We start from the raw sequence: 19,281 nt of genomic DNA on the forward strand, positions 1-19,281 counted from the left end.
AATTGCCACATGTATCAGCTCTGCATGTGGTGCCAAGTGGTCACATGCAGCCACCGTAGGCACTTTTGGATGATCTGCTTATTGAATATGCATCCTGATTTGTTTGCAGGGAGGTTAGATTATGTTGGGCCAAGGCAAATGTTACCTTACACGAAACTGATCTTTTGGAGAAGCTGGTTTGTTGCACGAGACCTCCCAATCAACTATAGTAAAAGTCTAGAAATACTGTCCCCTTCATGGATCACTGCCTTGCCGTGGCGAAGGGGCTTGAATAACCCCAAGAAGATATGAGCTATTATGTGCAGGGCCACCCAAGATGGACAGGTCATAGCTGAGAGTTTAGACTAAATGTGATCCACCTGGAGAAGGAACTGGCAAACCACTCCAGTATTTTGCCAAGAAAACTCCATGGACATAAAAAAGGAGAAGCTTTGAAGAGAAAGTGAGAGTTTCCAAGGCATGCTCTCATTCATGGGGTCACGGAGAGTCGAACATGACTAAGATGACTAAACAACAGAAAGAAATACTGTGCCATGCACAAAACCAAACCTTTTGCATACTCAAATGGTCCAAAATGGAAGTCAGTGGACAAAAGGTTTAATCATATGCACAGCTTCTGCTTCATATGGGCAACTAGCCACAGGCAAGGAGAAGGCACAGACTGGAAAGAGCTGCCATGAATCCGATGATCATGTTGCCTGCTCCTCAGGTACCATTTTCTTGGAACTAATAAGGTATTATTTCATCTCTCTGCCTTTGAACATGAAATCAGTTATTTCTTTTAAATACTTACCCCAGTTTTAGTGGCAGGAGCTTGCTATAACAAAAGATAAGAAAATAGCATTACAATTCCAGAAATATAAAACCAGTTTCACAGAAAGTTCCATCCAAAGAGGAGGACATTTCAGTTTTGTCCAGAAGAATGTTAAAAAAGCTTAACTGTTTACATTTTAAAATCCCAACTTATTATTATTCAAAAACCCCACTAAAATATGTTAAATAGATTAGATCAAGATCAAGAACAGCATCAAGAAGCAAGAGGGTTAAAATCAAAATTCAGGGAAGGAAAACAATGCTGGTGAATTTCTTTTGGCGTAACCCAAGTCCAAAAATAATCAAGAAGTAAGAAGGGTATTTTTAAAAAGAAAAGGAAAAGGAAAAAAGGAGTGTGAGAAGAAGAAGAAAGAGAGTCAGAAAACATACAAGATGAAAAAGAATCAAAGGGAACAGTAGAGATAATGGAAGGAGGGGATCACAAAAAGCAAGGCTTAAAAGAAAGAGTTACAAGAATGCCTTGGGGAATTTCCCCCATTTTCAGAAAAGAAAAACTGTGGAGTGGAGGGAAAAGCCAGTGACTTCAAAATTCCGTAAAGCAGCCACCGCTTGGGGTTTTTAGCAGCGCCCACTTTATGAAACCTTTTCCCTCAAAGCAATTTTTTCAAGCCTTGCTTGTTTCAAATTAAAAGAAAAAGTCACGTCCACCACGCACGCTGCCAAACACAAAAGAAGACCAAAACAAAACAAAACAAAAATGAACAAAAGAAAACAGCCAAAAAGAAAAAGGGAAAAAAAGGTTTTCAAATGAGGGCCTTACTCCTTTCTTGCCCGGAGAGTCACCCAGGGCTGCGACAATGGCAAAGTACTGAATAACCCGCTTGGTGTTTACAGTCTTACCAGCACCAGATTCTCCGCTTAGAGTAATAGAAATACACAGATCAAGAACACGAAGCAGCTACTGTCAAAGGTTATTTCACAGGCACACAGAAACAGCTAGCCAAAATCCCAACCACCCAGAAATACACAGCAGAGTTGGGGGGCATGTGGGGAGGGTTGTTTATTTGGGTATGGTGGCATCTGGCATGCAGGGAGCATTTGAATGAGAGTTGTTCAGGGTAGAAGAAGTTCCCCCCAAAAAGCAAAGGTGATGTGACATGGGGAAAAGCTTCCTGAAATTGCTTCTGAAATGGTGTGGGAAACTGATGTTCCTGCTGGATTGAAAATGTGTCCCCACCTGCAGGCTGAAAGACCTATATCAGATTTGGCACACATGGGTTCCTTGTGCTGCAAGGGCTGCCTTTGAGGGAGCAGCGAACATGTAGTTCAAGCATAAGGAAACCTGTGGCCTCATTGGACTACAACTCCCTTCATTCCTGACCATCGGTAATGCTGGCCAATGATGATGGCAGTGGGAGAATCACAGGTTCAACCCCTTGCCCTGATGTAAATGCACCTACATTTTGCTCCTAGAGCAACAACTTATTATTATTATTATTATTATTATTATTATTATTAATTTGTACCCCACCCATCTGGCTGGGTTTCCCCAGTCACTCTGGGCGGCTTCCAACAAAGATTAAAAATACATTAAAATGTCACCCATTAAAAACTTCCCTAAACAGGGCTGCAAAGAGTGCAGATTCGTAGTGTATATCTTGTAAGAGCTTCTACAAGGCACACTTTAAATGGAAAAGGAAACAAGGCAGCTGAACTTGTTTTTCCTATGGGCCATTTTACTATGGGCAAAAATGAACTGGCTACAGGTGGTTCATAATCTTCCACTTTTATCTCAAGCAGAAAATGCACTTCCCACGAAGTTACTGGAAAGGAGGAGGAGATAGATTTTCCTTTCTTTTCGATACAAATCCAGAGAAAATTTAGTTCACCCATGGAATAGAAGCAGGGCCTCCAAGTATTCCTGGCCCAAGTCCAGCAGGCTGGCTCCAGGGTCCAGGCTTCTTTATCACATCAGCAGGCTAGTATCACCCTCCCTCCTGCCCCTTTCTCTGCAAAGCCCTCTGGCACTGGCCTGGCATTGATTTCATGCCTATAGTTAGCTGTTCTTCCATTGTAATCCCAGCACACAAAGAGACACGCTCGGCAGCGGGGGGAGCGAGGCCTCTGTAGGACAAAGGCCAAACATTGCACGCTATCAACCCCTGCTTTACCTAATTAGGCCATGGCCAAAGCTTCAAGCGTCAGGGGCTTCTGGCACTAGACTAGGCTTTATATAGCCTCCTCAACATGGCTGTTTCGGTTATCATGTCTTCCTCCTTCTCGCTCCTCTACAATTGGGCCTCAGCCACCCCAACATTCCCCCACAGCTGTGAGGTAGCCATTTCCTATCCTCCCCTTATCCTATCAGCTGCCTCTTTCTCTACCCCTACTTAGCAAAACCTTGTCTCCTTACTTCAAGTCATTATCCTTCATAGGGCAACCACACCATGTCTCTAGTCTCTCTTTTAATTCCACCACCCCACTAGGGATTTGTGATTTATTTGTTTTTTTTAAAAAAAAAATCCTCATGAAAACCCACCAACATTTTAGTGCAAATGTACCCCGATAAACACATTTCTGGATGCAGTTTTGATTATTGTGTACATTTTTGCAAGAAATTTTCGCTAGTAAAATGCGTTTTTTGTTCTTTTTCACATCCATTTTTGCACACTTTCCATATGTATGTATGTATGTATGTATGTATGCGGGAGAGAATTTCAAAGCATAGCCGTGTTTCAGTTTGCATATTGTTTTGGAAAGTGTGGATTTGAGAGATTTAGCTTCAAATGAGAACCTGAATACAATTCCCCCCTCCATTCATATCCACACATATGCATTGCTCCCCAATTTCTTTGGAGGTTGACTGCATGAGTTCTATGTGTTAAAAGTGAAATGGTGAAAATGATATGTGTCACTCTAAGAGAGCAATATTTTGCTTGTGGTCAGGTGGCCTGCACACCCTGTGACCATCCAAGCTGAATACAACCCACCAGCCATATCAGGCAATGGAAGAAACCCATGTTTTCTTACTGTCTGATAGCAGCCACAATACCAGGTTATAGCAATGAAAAATAGGCAGGGTGACTATACATTATCTGAATACCCATTGCTGGGGAACATGAGGAGGAGAATACTATTGCACCAATGTCCTTGTGAGATTCCCAGAGACATCAGAATAGCCACATGGGGAAACATGATGGCTGGCTTTCCAGAAGGGCTCATCTCATGTTCCAATATGATGTTCTTAGGGGAGCTGTTATGGAACACCTGGCAAGATGCAACACGTGATTGCTGAACAGTGTCATGTTCATGGGTCATGAGTTGTGCAGGCTTGCTTTAGTTTCACTCTGCCATCTTGGGATATTTGCTATGGAAATGGATTGGTTGAACAGGACCTACCTCACCCTACCCCAGTTTTGTGCCCTAGTAATAACTAGTCACATTCAAAGAAGCAGACAGGAAATACAAATAAACAACATATGAGCAGCCACACAATGAGAGGAATTTTCTGCCCTACTTTTTGTTGGCAGTGTACTCCTGGAAGGGCTATAGCAGCTGTTAGCTGACATGTAAGAGCCAGAAATTCTGTCGTGTGTGTGTGTGTGTGTGCTTGTGCTTAGGCAACAAACTGAAGGGAGTGTAAAGATCCTACAGCACAGCCAAACCATTTGGCTTTCTCAAACAGGGAGCCAGGGGCGTTTCCTCCGCCTGCAGTTTCTTTTCATGCATAACCAATATTGTGAGACCAGGAAAGGATATCAGACCTTGCATCTTAAGGGCACTCCCAGATGACCTGTTTCTTTACATTCGTCCTGATTTCTTTGCAGGGAGATTAAATAATGCTGGCTACTTAATTCACTCTGAATTGTTTGCAGGGAGGATAGATGATGTTGCCTCAAAGGAAGGGTTATCCTACCCTTTCCACTGCATCCTGTCACTTTCTTTATAGCAAAAGGCCACAGCCTTTGTGGTTGCACAAGAGTTCACAGTCAACTATAATTGGACAACTTGTATTTGCTGGTATGTGATTGAATCCCACCACAAAATAGTTTGGAAGTGCCCTAGCCTGCAGGCAATACAAAACAGAAAACAGACTTATAAAGACAGAACTTACGTGATGAGCATAGACTGGTTCTCACGATCTGGAAGACAAGAAGCAGGACTGTTAGACTCAAACAGTTACTTTCAGGCTCTGCCACTGGTTCTTCATATTATGCTTCCAGACAGGCTGCTCCTAACACAATCTGATCACTGCTTTGCTTTTTCAGTGTTAAGCTATATGAAAAATTGCTGTTGACTGTCGACAGTGTCCATGACATCATAGTTTTTGTGTGTGCACATTCCACTAAGGCCACATGCACACCATACATTTAAAGCACTATGGTACCACATTTAAACAGCCATGGATTCCCTCCAAAGAATTCTGGGAGCTGTAGTTTGTTAATTATGCTAAGAGTCGTTAGAAGAGCCCTATCCCCTACTATAGAGCCACAATTCCTAGTTAGCTGGGAAGAGAAATTGATGGTTAAACCACTCTTGAGGATTATATCTCTGTGAGGGGAACAGAGGGTCTTCTTCTTAGCACCAACACTTCTTAGCACCCATAACAAACTACAGCTCCCATAATTCTTTGGAGGAAGCCAATACTGTTTCAAAGTGGTATCATTGTGCTTTAAATGTATGGTGTGAATCTGAACACTTCATCGTCCACCGTAATAAATCTGGCCTTAGTTCCCTCCACTCCAGTAGGCAGATCATGATGGGACTTAACTAGGATTCAACCTGACTATCCCTCCCTACATAGGAAGCCGCTTTATTCTGAGTCACACCATTAGTCCATCTAGCTAAATACTGACAACACTGACTAGCAGCAGCTGTCCAGGATTTCAGACGAAATAATTCCCAGCCCTACCTGGAGATGACAGGGATTGAACCAATCACCGTCTGCAGGCAAAGCAGCTGTTCTGCTACTGAGCTTCAACTCTTTTCTTCCAGTCTAGTTCTTTTTTTACTGAATATGCCTGCAGCTGTAGGTGACTGTACTCAGACTGGTAGCCCCTCCCTGTTTTATCTCAGTGATTCCAGCTGAGAAGGAAATTAGGGCTAGCACTCAGCTGCAACTCAAGTTTATAGCCCTATTTCCATACTTATTCTCCTATACTCATAAGTACACCGCCCTGCCCCACCCCCGTGCTACTATGGTGCCAAACTAGTTTTTGTGGCACTCCCAAGGTCCCCTGAAATTTGACCCTTTAAAAATCTAATTATTATTGTTTTCCAGTGCTCTTGTGGTCTTCAGCTTTGATTCTGATGCCAAAAAAATGTGACGCTCACCCACACCCTCCTGCCCCAAAATGTCCCTTTAAAAAAAGGGCCACACACACTTTGACCACACACACTTTCACATAGGTGTTACTGTCAGTGGGTTGAACACTGGTCAGTTAGCCACCCCTGCCATATAGCAATGCCAAATAAATTCGCTGATGCAATGGGCTTCCAAGCATCCAACAGAACTTCTTCCTCTACCCTCCAGCCTTCTGCATCAGCCCAAGGGAGTTGCGGGACCCTCCGAGGCAGATTTTGTGAGAGCACAGAGGAAGGAAACCATACTGGCGCAGCCCTAGAATTCCAGCTTAACCTTCTTACTTATTTGAACTCCATATGCACAGAATTTCTGGTGCAGGGGAACATTCAAACATGCCATCCCTCCCACATCTGCATCCTGAAGTGCTACAGTCCCTTTCTGAATGCACTTGCTTAGGAAGCTAGTAGTCTGCTAGCAGTGCAACATCCAAAGCAGGGAACACGAAAGATTACAGCAGTCTATTGGCAGTAAGAAAAACACCACAAGATGCATTTTTCTAATCGCCAAAATTTCTGCCATCTTCTCTCTCTCCCTCTCTCTCTGTTTCTTACCTTAATTTTCACACAGAGAAAGAAACAGAAAGCATTTAGAAAATTAAGAGCTTCCTTGCCTCTGGGACAAAAGACTGTTTTCCTCTCTGTGAGTTTGGTACGCAAGAGAAGTATGAAGGTGATCAAATAAGAGTTGGGGCAATGCTAGGAATGTTTTAATGCAATGGCTAAGACTAGGCTAGCTTTGAACTTCCTTCCCACAACAATGAGACAGTGGATAAGATACTTACTACGTAACATGTCATTGTAGGCATTGTCTGCAATGGAATAAATGTGGGGCGGTGCCTCAGACCTCCGCTTGCCCTTATAGGCTGCTACCACAGGAGCAGTATAAACTGGAAGCCATTTATATGGGTTTATGGTGACACAGAACAAGCCTGAATAGGTCTGAGAGGAAAGAAAAAAGTAAAAATACATCACCATTTAGTCCCATTTTGGATGGGACAGAAGATGGCAGCCACCCCACCAACATATTTTGGACTTGTGTGTGATTATTCCTCAGGAACATCTTATTTCTGGCTGTCATGAAGCCTAATATGAAGTAACTATAACAAATGCAGATTAAAAATGCACCCTGTTAAATCTCTTTGCTTGCAACCCTGCTACTGAAACCTGAATTGGAACCTATGCTTGGGAACAAATATTATTTACTCACTCTTCTGAGTCATGCAGTATCAACACTTGTATGTAGATATTCTCTCACATACATCTCTGGACATTTTCTAAGTGAACATCTAATCAAAAGTACCAAGCAGCTACTCTCTATGTGTCTAGAACCAAAATTTGGGGAACATTTCTAATATAATGGAAGTTAAAGCGGGGGATGGGGTGGGATTTTGTGACACAAACCTTGCTATTTGGGATAGCAAAAGGATGTGAATTGGAAGAAATCTGTTCTGGGTCTTTTGATTCAGACATATGACATGGTGCCCTTGTCTTACTTACGTAGATCATCCACTTGGCATAACGCCGTTTCAGGTTATGCAGCACAGAGGCCTCATTGAGATGAGTTAACATAGCCATGTCTTCAATCATGTCGAATTTGGGAGGATTCACTTGTTGAATGTCATCCTCCTTTACAACGACAGTCTGCAGGGATTAAACAGAAACATTTTGATAAAGGGATTTCTTAAGAAATGTTTTCTTTTCTTAACAAGGATGTTGAACTGCAGTGGTGGAATGGTGCAATTTATTCTTGCTTATTATTAAATCCAATAAAAATGTATTTTGAAAACGAGGTGCTGTTTGTGTCAGATTTTCATATTGCCATCCTTGGTTTTGTTTTCTCTGCTTTGGTCTTCTCTTGTGAGTGTAATGAAAGCTTGTAATACTTACTACAAAAAGAAAAGGAGGTGCTGTTGAAACCCATAAGCAGGAAATAAAAGTGATGGCTTTCCCCTTCATTTGAACACTTTTGGTTAAGAGGTCTTTGAAAAGTTTGGTCTAAAGGCTGCACTGCCACCAGTCATCACGCATAACATTTGGACATTGTGTTTCATGCAACAGATGAGCCATTTGGCCCCATAGCAATATCCTCCTATGAAACCTCCTTTGTGGTATTGGCCATACACAAGGAGCACTTTAGATTAATTCTCCAGCTCTTTCTCCTAGACTAGAAATATATGGAGACAGACTCTTGGTCGCAGCACTTTATTGGGCAAGGACTAGCAACCCAGCTCCACATATGGGACATGGAAGTAAATCCCATTGACTTTCAAGAGTGGAGCCTTAGGGATTTAATAGGGCTTAGTCACATCTTGTCGTGACTCCTGTAATTGCACTTCAATTGCTCCTGTGGTGCAACGCAGCGGCTGCTGTCAAGGGTTTCTATGGATAAATATAACCTAAACAAAATAATATGCCACAGGGTTTTAATCAGGAAGGTTTGAGGTTATTTAGACAAACAGCTGAAGTATACAATTCATTACTTATAATAACTGGAATTAGTTTGATCCTATAAATCTAAGAACTGGAATAACTATCATATTACACATCTGTGCCTGATGAGAATGAATTGCATTTAACAAATGTTAAAGCTCATATGAAAAGAAAGCCTTGCCAGTATCAGCTTAATTAGGAAGACATGACTAGTGGTTAAAAACATAACAAAATAACCTGGAAGCTTGAAGAAACATAGCTAGGCATTAGTGGAAGTCTGCTGAGTAGAAAGCTGGTCCCAAGGATTGAAAATAATATTAGTAATATATCTTATATTGATTTGGTTGGTTATTAATAATAGGATTCTAAGCCATGCTGTCCCTAGATCATGATGGTTAACAATGATATTGGAGCCGAAGTATAACATATGCTAAAATATATTCTTAAAATTCCTGTAAAATGTATATCTATATCAACATAAAATGACCTGGAACAAACCTTGGTTATAGCTCATGGTTAGTGAAGAGAGAGCTAAACCATGAGCCCAGACTAAGAAAAAATGCTAAGTCAAACCTTGGCTTAGCTCAGCACTGTCCAGGTCTAAAAAAGACAAGAGAAGAGCTATGGGGCTGCAAGCTCCCCTCCAGGACCCCACACATTCACAGTCTCAGTCAGCCCGACTTTAACTTACTGTGACATGTGACCCAGCCCAATAAGTCAAACAGTGTGTTCGTAGTAGTGGTAGCCAACCACAGCATGCTCTCCCCAGGGTGATATGCCTAGCACCTGTTTTGATGACTTGTAGGCACCAGTTGAAGACCCCCCCCCCACGGTTTTAATAATACTGTTTTTATCAGTTCATTGCTGGTTTGTTGCTGATGTTTTTATTGTTGGGTGTCTCTTATTGCTGTTTTCCCCGCATTTTTAACACAGTATTTGGTTTTAAGTCAATTACTTTAATTCTCGCTACTAACAAATGGTAAAATAGAAATATATTAAATAAACATCATTGTCTTGTTGAATTTGCCCCATACAACAGTGGCTCTCCAGGGTCTCTGAGACAGGTCCTCCCTTGCCACACTAGGAGGTGCCAAGGAAGGAACATGGGATATTATCCCAGCAAAATACCGTATTTGTCGCTATATAGGACGCACCTGACCATAGGACGCACCTTGTTTTAGAGGGGGAGAACAAGAAAAAAAAGTTCTCCCCCTCTCTGCGCAGCGCCCCTTCAGTGAAGCAGCAGGAGAAACGGAGCCCCTTCCATTTCTCCTCCCACTTAGCGAAAGGAACCTGAAAGGAACCCTTAGCTTCAGGTGGCTATCTTTGAAGCCTGGAGAGCAAGAGGGGTCGGTGCGCACCGACCCCTCTTGCTCTCCAGGCTTCAGCATAAGGCATCCCGAAGCCTCCGGAGCGCGGCAGGAGCTCCCACCATGCTCCGGAGGCTTCAGGCAGCTATCTGGAGAGCGAGAGGAGTCGGTGCGCACCGACCCCTCTCACTCTCCAGATAGCCTCAGGTTCCTTTCACTTGTGGAGCTGGCAGTGGGGAAAGCCGAGCTTCCCTCACCACCAGCCCCAAGAAAGCCACCACCAGCCCTAAAGAGCAGGTCGGGGAGCAGCTTTTGTTTTATTCATCTTTATGCACAGTTCATCAACCAGAGCTGTGAGGAAAATCTCATTACTACAGCTAGTCTGAAAGCAAAAGCTACCCAAAGCCTGAAGCAGGAAGCCATTAGCCATCTTGCTGTCACTCAGAAGTAGAAGTTTGAAGATAAGAGTTATTAGATGTTGAATCAACATCAAGAGAAGGTTTTATGTAAACTGTGCTATTTTTACTATTGTTAGCCACTCTGAGTCTGGCTTTGGCTGGGGAGGGCGAGATATAAATAAAATTTTATTTTTATTTTTATTATTATTACTTTTAATTAGGACTGCAACATATAACTGATTCAGCAGTTTGATTAATGGGTTCAAATATTTTTTGTGATGATGTACCTCATCTAATTTGATGGACAGCTGATTATAATTTTTAATTCCGATGCATAATAAACAAAAATGCAGATGGCAAACACACCATCTTAAATTAGGTATTTCTTTTTGTCTCTCACTGAGCAGGTCTATTTGGATGTTTGCCTGTTGAGAGTAAAGTGGGGTCCACTGTAGTAATCCCTGCCAGCTGTAGCCTCAGACCTTAATGTGCTGTGTGGAAGGAAGATTGTTCACACATTCAGCTGAATGTGCTTAGAATTCTCCCTATAACCAGGAACATCAATCACACAAGGTTTCCAATTGCAGCGAGGCATCTAAGTGCTCTCAGCCAAATGCACTTAGAATTTCTTTTTGGACTTTCCTTTCCTGAATAATGCGAGAAGGTTAGGGTGGTTTCCGCAGGGCAAACATGTGTGGAGACAAAAAAAAATTCCTTCCAGTAGCATCTTAAAGACCAAGTTAGTTCTTGGTATGAGCTTTCGTGTGCATGCACACGAAAGCTCATACCAAGAACTAACTTAGTTGGTCTTTAAGGTGCTACTGGAAGGATTTTTTTTTGTTTTGACTATGGCAGACCAACACGGCTACCTATCTGTAACTGGATGTGTGGAGACGTTGAAGACTGGGCCAGTCCTTATAACAGCTATTCTAAAAATGTCTGCTGCACCACACACAACCATCATCCTAAAAAAGGAATGATTTTTAATGCTTTTTCCTCACATGTCAATTTAATTGGGGACTGGTTAATGGACTAACTAAATGTACTAATCATATTAATTAACTAAGATTAACTGAGAGACTGACCTAGTGGATTTTTTAGCAGCTGCTGGGTTATTAAAAACTATCGAGCGTTCTGCCACCTTGAAGGGGAACTCAATAAAGGCAATAGGAATCAGAGTACAAACTTTATTCCCATTTAAATCAATGTAGCAACTGAGTACTGTGAATAGATATAGCACCATAGAAATCAAGCACAGATATCAACATTGTGTTGCTTGCTTATCCACTGCAGGAGCCCTTTTCAAGCATTCAGTCTAGAGATAGTGAAGGTATAACAGAGGGCATTGCATGTCCATATGACTGTGTATAAGATCTCTGCAGATAATTTAATGAAGATATGTGTGTTATGGGCAAAGCCTGTCACTGCAACGCCTGGTTATCCTAGATTGAATGCCTGGTAAGGGTTAATGTAAACTGCCATAAAATTGCTGTTTAAAAGCCTAATGGGTATTTATAGCACTAGCAGCAGCAGCAGTAGCATCAGTTCAGAATAAATGTTAAAAAATCATTTTGTACAGATATCTTGCTTGTTAAGTCAATTCCCTGAAAAAATAATGGCTGACAATTCTACAATAAATGCATCATTTACAAAAAAAATAAAAAACAATTTAGGTGATTTCTATTTCCTGTGTGTAGACTGACAGCCCATAGCTTATCTGAGAAGAAAACCTAGCCTATTATTTTGCTATTATTTCCTGAACCAAGCTGGATAATCAAATCCATTGTAGCAACCAGATAAACAAAATAAGTCATTACGGCTATGGAATGTTGTCTCAGCTGTCAGGTTGAGACAGTTGATTGCCTGAGGGTAAATTAGGGGACAAGGAAAGGTATTTCACTAATTCTTTCAACACTTTTCCTTAAAAGGAATCTTCTTGAAACTATATGCTTGTACTATTTGGAAGGATTGAGTTGTAAGGAAAATTCATGCCAAAGTCATAAATTTCATCGACAACCAAACTATTTTTCATTGCTAAATTGAAATTATGTTGTTCTGCTGTTGAATTAATGTATGTGAAGTTGCTCTCATATTTAGGAAAAAAAGCACTATAAAAACTAAAAGTATATTAGGACTAGGAGTAGGAGTACTGTTACTGTTACTACTGATATGAGTAGTAGTAGCAGTACTACTATTGTGTGAGAGAGGCAGGCAGGCAAGGATAGCATCTGCTCCTATCCCAGCAAAATAATTCCAGTATAAATAATGGGAATAAATAATAATTATTTCATTTGACTGTGTAGCAGGTGGTTCTTGCATTACAGCAGTGGCATAGTTGCTGCTCCTTTATGTCTTTGTCTCCTCACACTATTCCAGGATTTTAGTTTGTGTTTGTTTTTATTAAAAGATTTGTAAACAGCCATTCAGGACATAAAAGCCATCACAGGGCAGTGTGCAGTTCTCAGGAAAGCATAATGGGTGGGATACAATATGGCACTAAGGAAATTGTTCCATCAGTGTAAGTGATTCCGCTTGCCTGATAGAACAAAATCTCCTCTCCCTGTGCTGTTCTGGGGAAACTTCTAGCCCTTCAGAGCAGATTTAGAGGGGGGCGGGATAGTGAGGAGATAGGAGAGAAGGGGAGGGACTTTGTTATGCTAGTGCAGGGGTCAGCAAACTTTCAGCAGGGGGCCGGTCCACTGTCCCTCAGACCTTGTGGGGGGCCAGACTATATTTTTTTTGGGGGGGGGGGAATAGGAATAAATTCCTATTCCCCACAAATAACCTAGAGATGCATTTTAAATAAAGGACACACATTCTACTCATGTAAAAACACCAGGCAGGCCCCACAAATAACCCAGAGATGCATTTTAAATAAAAGGACACATTCTACTCATGTAAAAACACGCTGATTCCCGAACCATCCGTGGGCCGGATTTAAAAGGCAATTGGGCCGGATCTGGCCCCCAGGCCTTAGTTTGCCTACCCATGTGGGTAGTTGGAAATCTATAATGAATCCTAAAAGAGATTCACCCTTTAAAATGAGGAGTACAAATGAACCCTAGAGACAGCAGATTGAAATGTTAAACTTTTAACCCAGCTTTCAAAAAACAACATAATAATGATGAAGCCACACAAATTTCAAGCCTGGTCTTAACAGAGGAGACTACATGGGAGGGAATGATAATGAGGTTATTTCCCATGTTTGAGGGTTGTTGTTTTTTATAAGACATCTGAAGGCAGCCCTGCATAGTGGAGTTTTTAATGTTGTTTGATTGTGTTTTATATTTTGTTGGAAGCTGCCCAGAGTGGCTGGGCAACCCAGTCAGATGGACGGCATATAAATAATAAAAATTATCATCATCATCATCAACCAAACAAGATCATTGCGCCTCTCCCGTGTGATCTGTCCCAGAAGAGTAGCTCTCGGAAGCTCCTGTAACATAAGAGCCACTTTTAATTCTTGATGATTGCAGAAGCGTCAGTAAGAACTGTGGCCAATGTGACATGTTTAAGCATATTTCATCTCCCTCCTTTCCTCTGCCATATGCCCTCATGCAGGCTCTCTTTCCTTCTCAATTCCTCCCTGCCACATTTCACTGCCCCCCTCAGTATGGAATTCTTTTACCTTTTTGTCTTTCGTTTCCACAGTGACTTTGCCACCAGAGGATTCTTTGACTTCAACTTCAATATATGCTTCCTTTTCATCCGGGATCCAGGCCCTCTTCTTCCCTTTACGATCCCCGAAAGAGACAAGAGAAATGAGAGCACTCCGGAAAAGGGAGCAATAAGGGTTACAATTCTTAGTAGTTTCCATACGTGCACTTATAAAATTTAGCAGTACAACTGAACACAATAGTATTCTCCTCCTTTCATTCTCCAGCCAAGCCAATGGACCTGGCAATCATGGGTATTGCAAGCTGATGTTGTGTAATTCTCACACACACACACCCATCTTGTTTTAGGATTGATTTGTGTATTTTGCTGCTACCTTATACAGTATGTGGTCAATCATGACTCAGAATCAAGGGCTAGAGCAGGGATAATTGGGGCAGGTATATTTAAGCAAGCCTTCCTAACTCAAATTCATTGCGCAATACTGCATAACCATGTTTCAAATTCAAATTTGTAATACCTCTAATCGTATTCATATATATATTTGTTGAAAGCATTTTTACCCTGCCCTCCAGGTGAAAAAGGCTTTTAGAGTGACTTCCAAAGACAACAAATAAGATGTTGGATTAAGTTTTATGGCTGCTTTGCTTTGCTTTGCTTTGCTTTGCTTTGCTTTGCTTTGTTTGTTTGTTTGTTTGTTTGTTTGTTTGTTTGTTTGTTTTAAATACCCTGGAAGTTATCCAGAAGTCTTAAGATTACTGTGGTACCTCGGGTTAAGTACTTAATTTGTTCCGGAGCTCCATTCTTAACCTGAAACTGTTCTTAACCTGAAGCACCACTTTGGCTAATGGGGCCTACTGCTGCCACCACGCTGCCGGAGCATGATTTCTGTTCTAATCCTGAAGCAAAGTTCTTAACCCAAGGTACTATTTCTGGGTTAGAGGAGTCTGTAACCTGAAGCGTATGTAATCCGATGTGTATGTAACCCGAGGTACGACTGTATAGAAGTACACCTCTGTTATATGTTATAATGGCTTATAAATCTTTTAAAATATAGATAAAAAAATACCAAGTATCCCTCATAATCAGTTTTTTTTTTAAAGAAAACAAACTTCCAAAGATTGGACACAAATTTTGAAATCCTGGCCAAATGCATAATTATTTCAGCTCTATCAAAGGCAAACTTGCATTTGCCAGGTAAATGTTTGTGATAAAAAAAAATCCAAGGATGTGTAGAAGAGACAATGACTGCAATTATGAGCATAGTTAGGCTGCCTATATCCCATTGACTTCAGTGGGATTTAGGTGGATTAACTATATGCATGGTTGCAGACAACGATTGGCCGCATACACACGATACCTTTAAAATATTCTTTCCTACTGGAGTTTACCCCTCACAGAGTTACTATGCTCAGCAACTCTTAACAAACTACAGTGCCTATAATTCTTTGAAGGGGGAAATGTGCTTCAAAGAGTGCTTTAAAGGTATAGTTTGCACACAACCATTATCTTGAATGATTTCAGAAATGGACTAGGAATTTCTAGAAGCAGACACATGGAAGTTTGCTTTGGGACGATCCAGAAATGCATTGTTTCAAGAGATGCTGGAATATAGCAGGCCTTTCTAGATTTTGTCCGGTGACATTTGGCTCTGTTTCTGGATTTGCCTGTGACCCCAAGAGTTGAGTCAGATGGAAAATGTATTTTAGGACAAAGAAAGCAATATTATGTTCCTGCATTCCTTGTGCATTAGCATTGGGGTATTTATTCTGAAACCAAACAGATCACTCCTGTAAATTGTAACAATGGCAGTGAATAGCCCACATGTAATATGATAATGGCAGAGGTGGAAAGAATGAGTATCCATTTCTGGATACTCCTGCAGTCAATTGTTTATCCCTAGTGTGACAGATGGCTAAGAAACAGCTTCCCAAACTAAATTCTCCACAGGTTTCTAGAAAGCAGATACTTCTGTCTCACACAGTCCTTCCAGAAGTGCTTTGTTCACGTGTCCAATTTACATATTACAGTAGTGGTGTAATTGTCAGGAAAAACAGTCTCACTAAAGGTTTACCTACAAATTACAAAATGGAGCTGTATGATTAGTAGAACTTCTATAATTGCAATCAGATTTCATAAACGTTTGATTCAAATACTCTGAAATTAATGGGTTTTAATCTGCAGCAACACTGGGTAAACAAATGCTCTCCTAGGAGTGGTTATAATTGCCCCAATACATATAAGCAAACAATAGCAACACTTGAGAAGAAAGGGAGGGAGGGGGTCATGGATACAAGGCCCCTTGAGAACAGTAAAAGTTGCCTTACCATCAAATGGTATATTGTGATATTTTAACATCTCCTCATAACTTTTCCGGAGGTACTCAGCCGCCTCCCCAAACTCAGCCATGTCCAACATAGACATCTTGCCTACTACAAGGAGTAGTGCTCAACAGCAGAAAACAGATAATCTGAACACTCTAGAAGTTGAGAAGAGAGAACAGAAACAAAGCATTAGCCCACCAGTTAGCTACAAAAAAAACACAGTATCCCCCCTCATGAAGAAAAATGCTCTCCATTCACTTTCTATCCTACCTAAACATAGAAAAGATTCTTCCAGTGTCAAAAGAAGAATTAGAACTTTTTTTCCTTCCTTCCTTCCTTCCTTCCTTCCTTCCTTCCTTCCTTCCTTTCTTTCTTTCTTTCTTTCTTTTCTTTCTTTCCCAGTATGTCCCTATAGGCCCTATAGGGCTAGTCCATCAACTTGTACTACATCTAAACAGAATAAATACCTCACTCCAATGTATCAGCCTACTCCTTTTCTGCTGGGTGAACCAAAACCAGTTGTCTCTTGGCCAATACATGCCTCATACATGGCAAACAACAGTTGTTTCAATATGTTCCTGGTACACTCCATCACACCTTTATTCCAAATCACTGACATAGCAATTTGCTTTATTAATCTGGTAATACAGTGATGGGATGACTTGCTTCTTGCTGAGACGATGGCTTATTTTTACAAGATTCCTTTTGGTCCCTTTACGTGTATGTGTTTTAAATGAGAAAGCAAGAGTGCAAAATGTCTATTATATATATATAGTAGGTGATCATGATTATGCATCCTTGCTTAAGAACATAAGAAGCAGCTTGTTGGATCAGACCCAGCTCCAACTTATTCAACATTCTCTACAAAAATCCCAACAATCTGTAAGCACTGGTCAGTCAACTTGAAACTGGCCGGTGGTTCACTAGTGGACTGTGAGCTATCTACTGTCCGCTCCTGCCATACACTTTTGCCAATTTACATCTCAGAGATAGTTCTCTGCAGATGGTCCTTATGTTTCTACTCTGACTGAGCTAGTATCTGCAGACCTGTCCATGCATGAGTGGTAATGTGGATGGTTGGAAGCCCGGCTTTGCATGAACTCTCTCTCACACTAGTGAAGAAGTTTGGTTGATGCATCCATTAATTTGACCAAATAAATGTCTGAGAAGACAAGGTTCCATTTAGAATTACAAAAGAGTGGTGAGTGCAGCTAGACCATTAACTCCTGCAGGACCACTCATTGTTTTATAAGTGGCTATTGTTGACAACATTCCAATAAAAAGTTGCTGCAGCAACAAATAGTTCTCATATTCAGGATCCATGCATGCTGAAACACAACATAAATAACACACACTGTTGCTACTGGCTTTGCTGAACTCAAATCTTAATAAATGCACATTATTCTTTTATCTTTCCCTTTGAACTCACCAACCCTGCACCAGCCTCATGAGTTAGCATGATAACCACAGACATCCTGTTCCTTATTCTCTTTTCTTTTCGAAATGCCATGCTAAGGAAGGTAAGGTAACAGCACAGAACAAACATGCAACACAGACATGCTTTTGATTACCAACCTTGGCTACGGGGCTGAGTGACTGTGTGTGTGTATGCTGTGAAGCCCCTTTTTATTGTGTCCCTCAAGGTCAGAGTAGGGAGAGATATGTCAGAAATTCCCATGTGTCATATCAGCTCCATTGGTGCTGCTGCCCTACTGCCCATAGAGACACAAAAGGCAAACTTTTATCTCTCTGCAAATGCAGGCTGGTTATTTTTACTCCTGTATTGTCAGGCGATTACAAAGGCAGAGAGTGGGGGCTCCAGCTTTGACAGGCAGCACAACCCTCTCTCACAGCCATTCTCTTCCAGAAGAGGAACACCACAAAATGCAATCGCATAATTTGTTCTTTCAGCCCCTTCTGTTGCGATCATTTCAACTTTTGACCGCAGCCTTTGGCCTATACTCAGAACTTTTACGACCAGGAAGGTAATTGCTGAGCAGGACTGTTAACCATCCCTTCTTCAGGGATGCCACCAGTGATCTCAAACTCCAGATTCAAAAACAGAGGCATGGGTGACTCCAACTTCATTTAATTGCAGAGTGTTCGATTCAAAATATATCCAACCTGATTTTCAGTGGGATGAAGAAATGGAAAGGAACAGGGTTCAGTTCCCCTTGTACTTTCTCCTGCTTTTTATTGCTTTATATTAATCAGACCATTTAATATGACACATATTTAAAAGCTCATGCAAAGGGAACATAAAATAAGGTGGGGAGAGGAAGGGCATAAATAGGAAAGATTTTAAAAATTCCAGCCCGACTCCCTAGCAGCAAGTTGAGGCAGTCGAATCCTGAGGAACAGCGCCCTCAACGACACGCCACCTGCCCTGCCCCTGCTGCCAGAGAAGTGAGAAGTGGCAGTGGCAGCTTCTAGCAAGAACTCTTAGAACTCTTGTGAGATCTTGCTGCCCCCCCCCCCATTTCCTTACATCACACATGGTGAGTGTAAAGAAACATTACTGGTGACTTCTAAACTGCTTCTAAACTCTCTCTTTAAAACTTGTCAAAGCCCAATGTCTGAGCATCTTGTAGAAGCACCTCCAGTCGGATTCATTTGATTCTGTGCTTACTTACTGCATAGCATAGGAATCAGCCACTGGAGGTCTCCCGGAGTGGTAGGAATGGGGGCGGGATTCAGTTTAGTTTGCATTTATAGGTGAACTTACTTAATTCCAAATTAATATGCAAACTGAAAACTGCAGACAAAGATGTGCATATCTCACTAAAATGCCGCTGAATTTTCGCAGAAATGCAAAATGCACTGGAAATAAGAATTACTATGATTATTAAACTGAACTTGAGAGTAAAAAAATGAGAAGTGAAGAGAAACTGAAACTGACAGATTCATGCAGTCCTAGCAGTCATAGCAGCAGTGAACCAAACTCCCAGCCTTTGCCCATGTATGGTGCAGCCATGTGAATGACGCTGGCTGGAATGATGTGCATCATGCAGGTCCAGAACTCTACTTAATGCCAGTTTGCCAGCTGAGCCTCATCAACTGAAATGA

At 41.4% G+C, this 19,281-nt stretch overlaps 1 protein-coding gene across 2 annotated transcripts in view; it reads right to left on the bottom strand.

Moving 5' to 3' along the window:
- The window catches only part of MYH7B (myosin heavy chain 7B), a 51,227-nt gene extending 33,303 nt beyond the window's left edge, over positions 1-17,924 (bottom strand). Inside the window, exons 1-8 of one of the 2 annotated variants that reach the window (XM_083746402.1) lie at positions 17,791-17,924; positions 16,219-16,370; positions 13,905-14,008; positions 7,636-7,779; positions 6,921-7,077; positions 4,889-4,916; positions 1,595-1,691; positions 794-817 (exon numbers count right to left, since the gene is read on the bottom strand). In XM_083746402.1, coding sequence (XP_083602528.1) covers positions 794-817; positions 1,595-1,691; positions 4,889-4,916; positions 6,921-7,077; positions 7,636-7,779; positions 13,905-14,008; positions 16,219-16,315 — 651 coding nt within the window. In that variant the 5' untranslated portion in view covers positions 16,316-16,370; positions 17,791-17,924. Of the gene's footprint in view, positions 1-793; positions 818-1,594; positions 1,692-4,888; positions 4,917-6,920; positions 7,078-7,635; positions 7,780-13,904; positions 14,009-16,218; positions 16,371-17,790 lie in introns of those variants that run through there. The other variant, XM_083746403.1, reaches the window with a different exon arrangement.
- Positions 17,925-19,281: the final 1,357 nt, after the last annotated feature.

This window comes from Podarcis gaigeae (assembly GCF_964106915.1).
Source record: "Podarcis gaigeae genome assembly, chromosome: 6".
NCBI lineage: Eukaryota > Metazoa > Chordata > Lepidosauria > Squamata > Lacertidae > Podarcis > Podarcis gaigeae.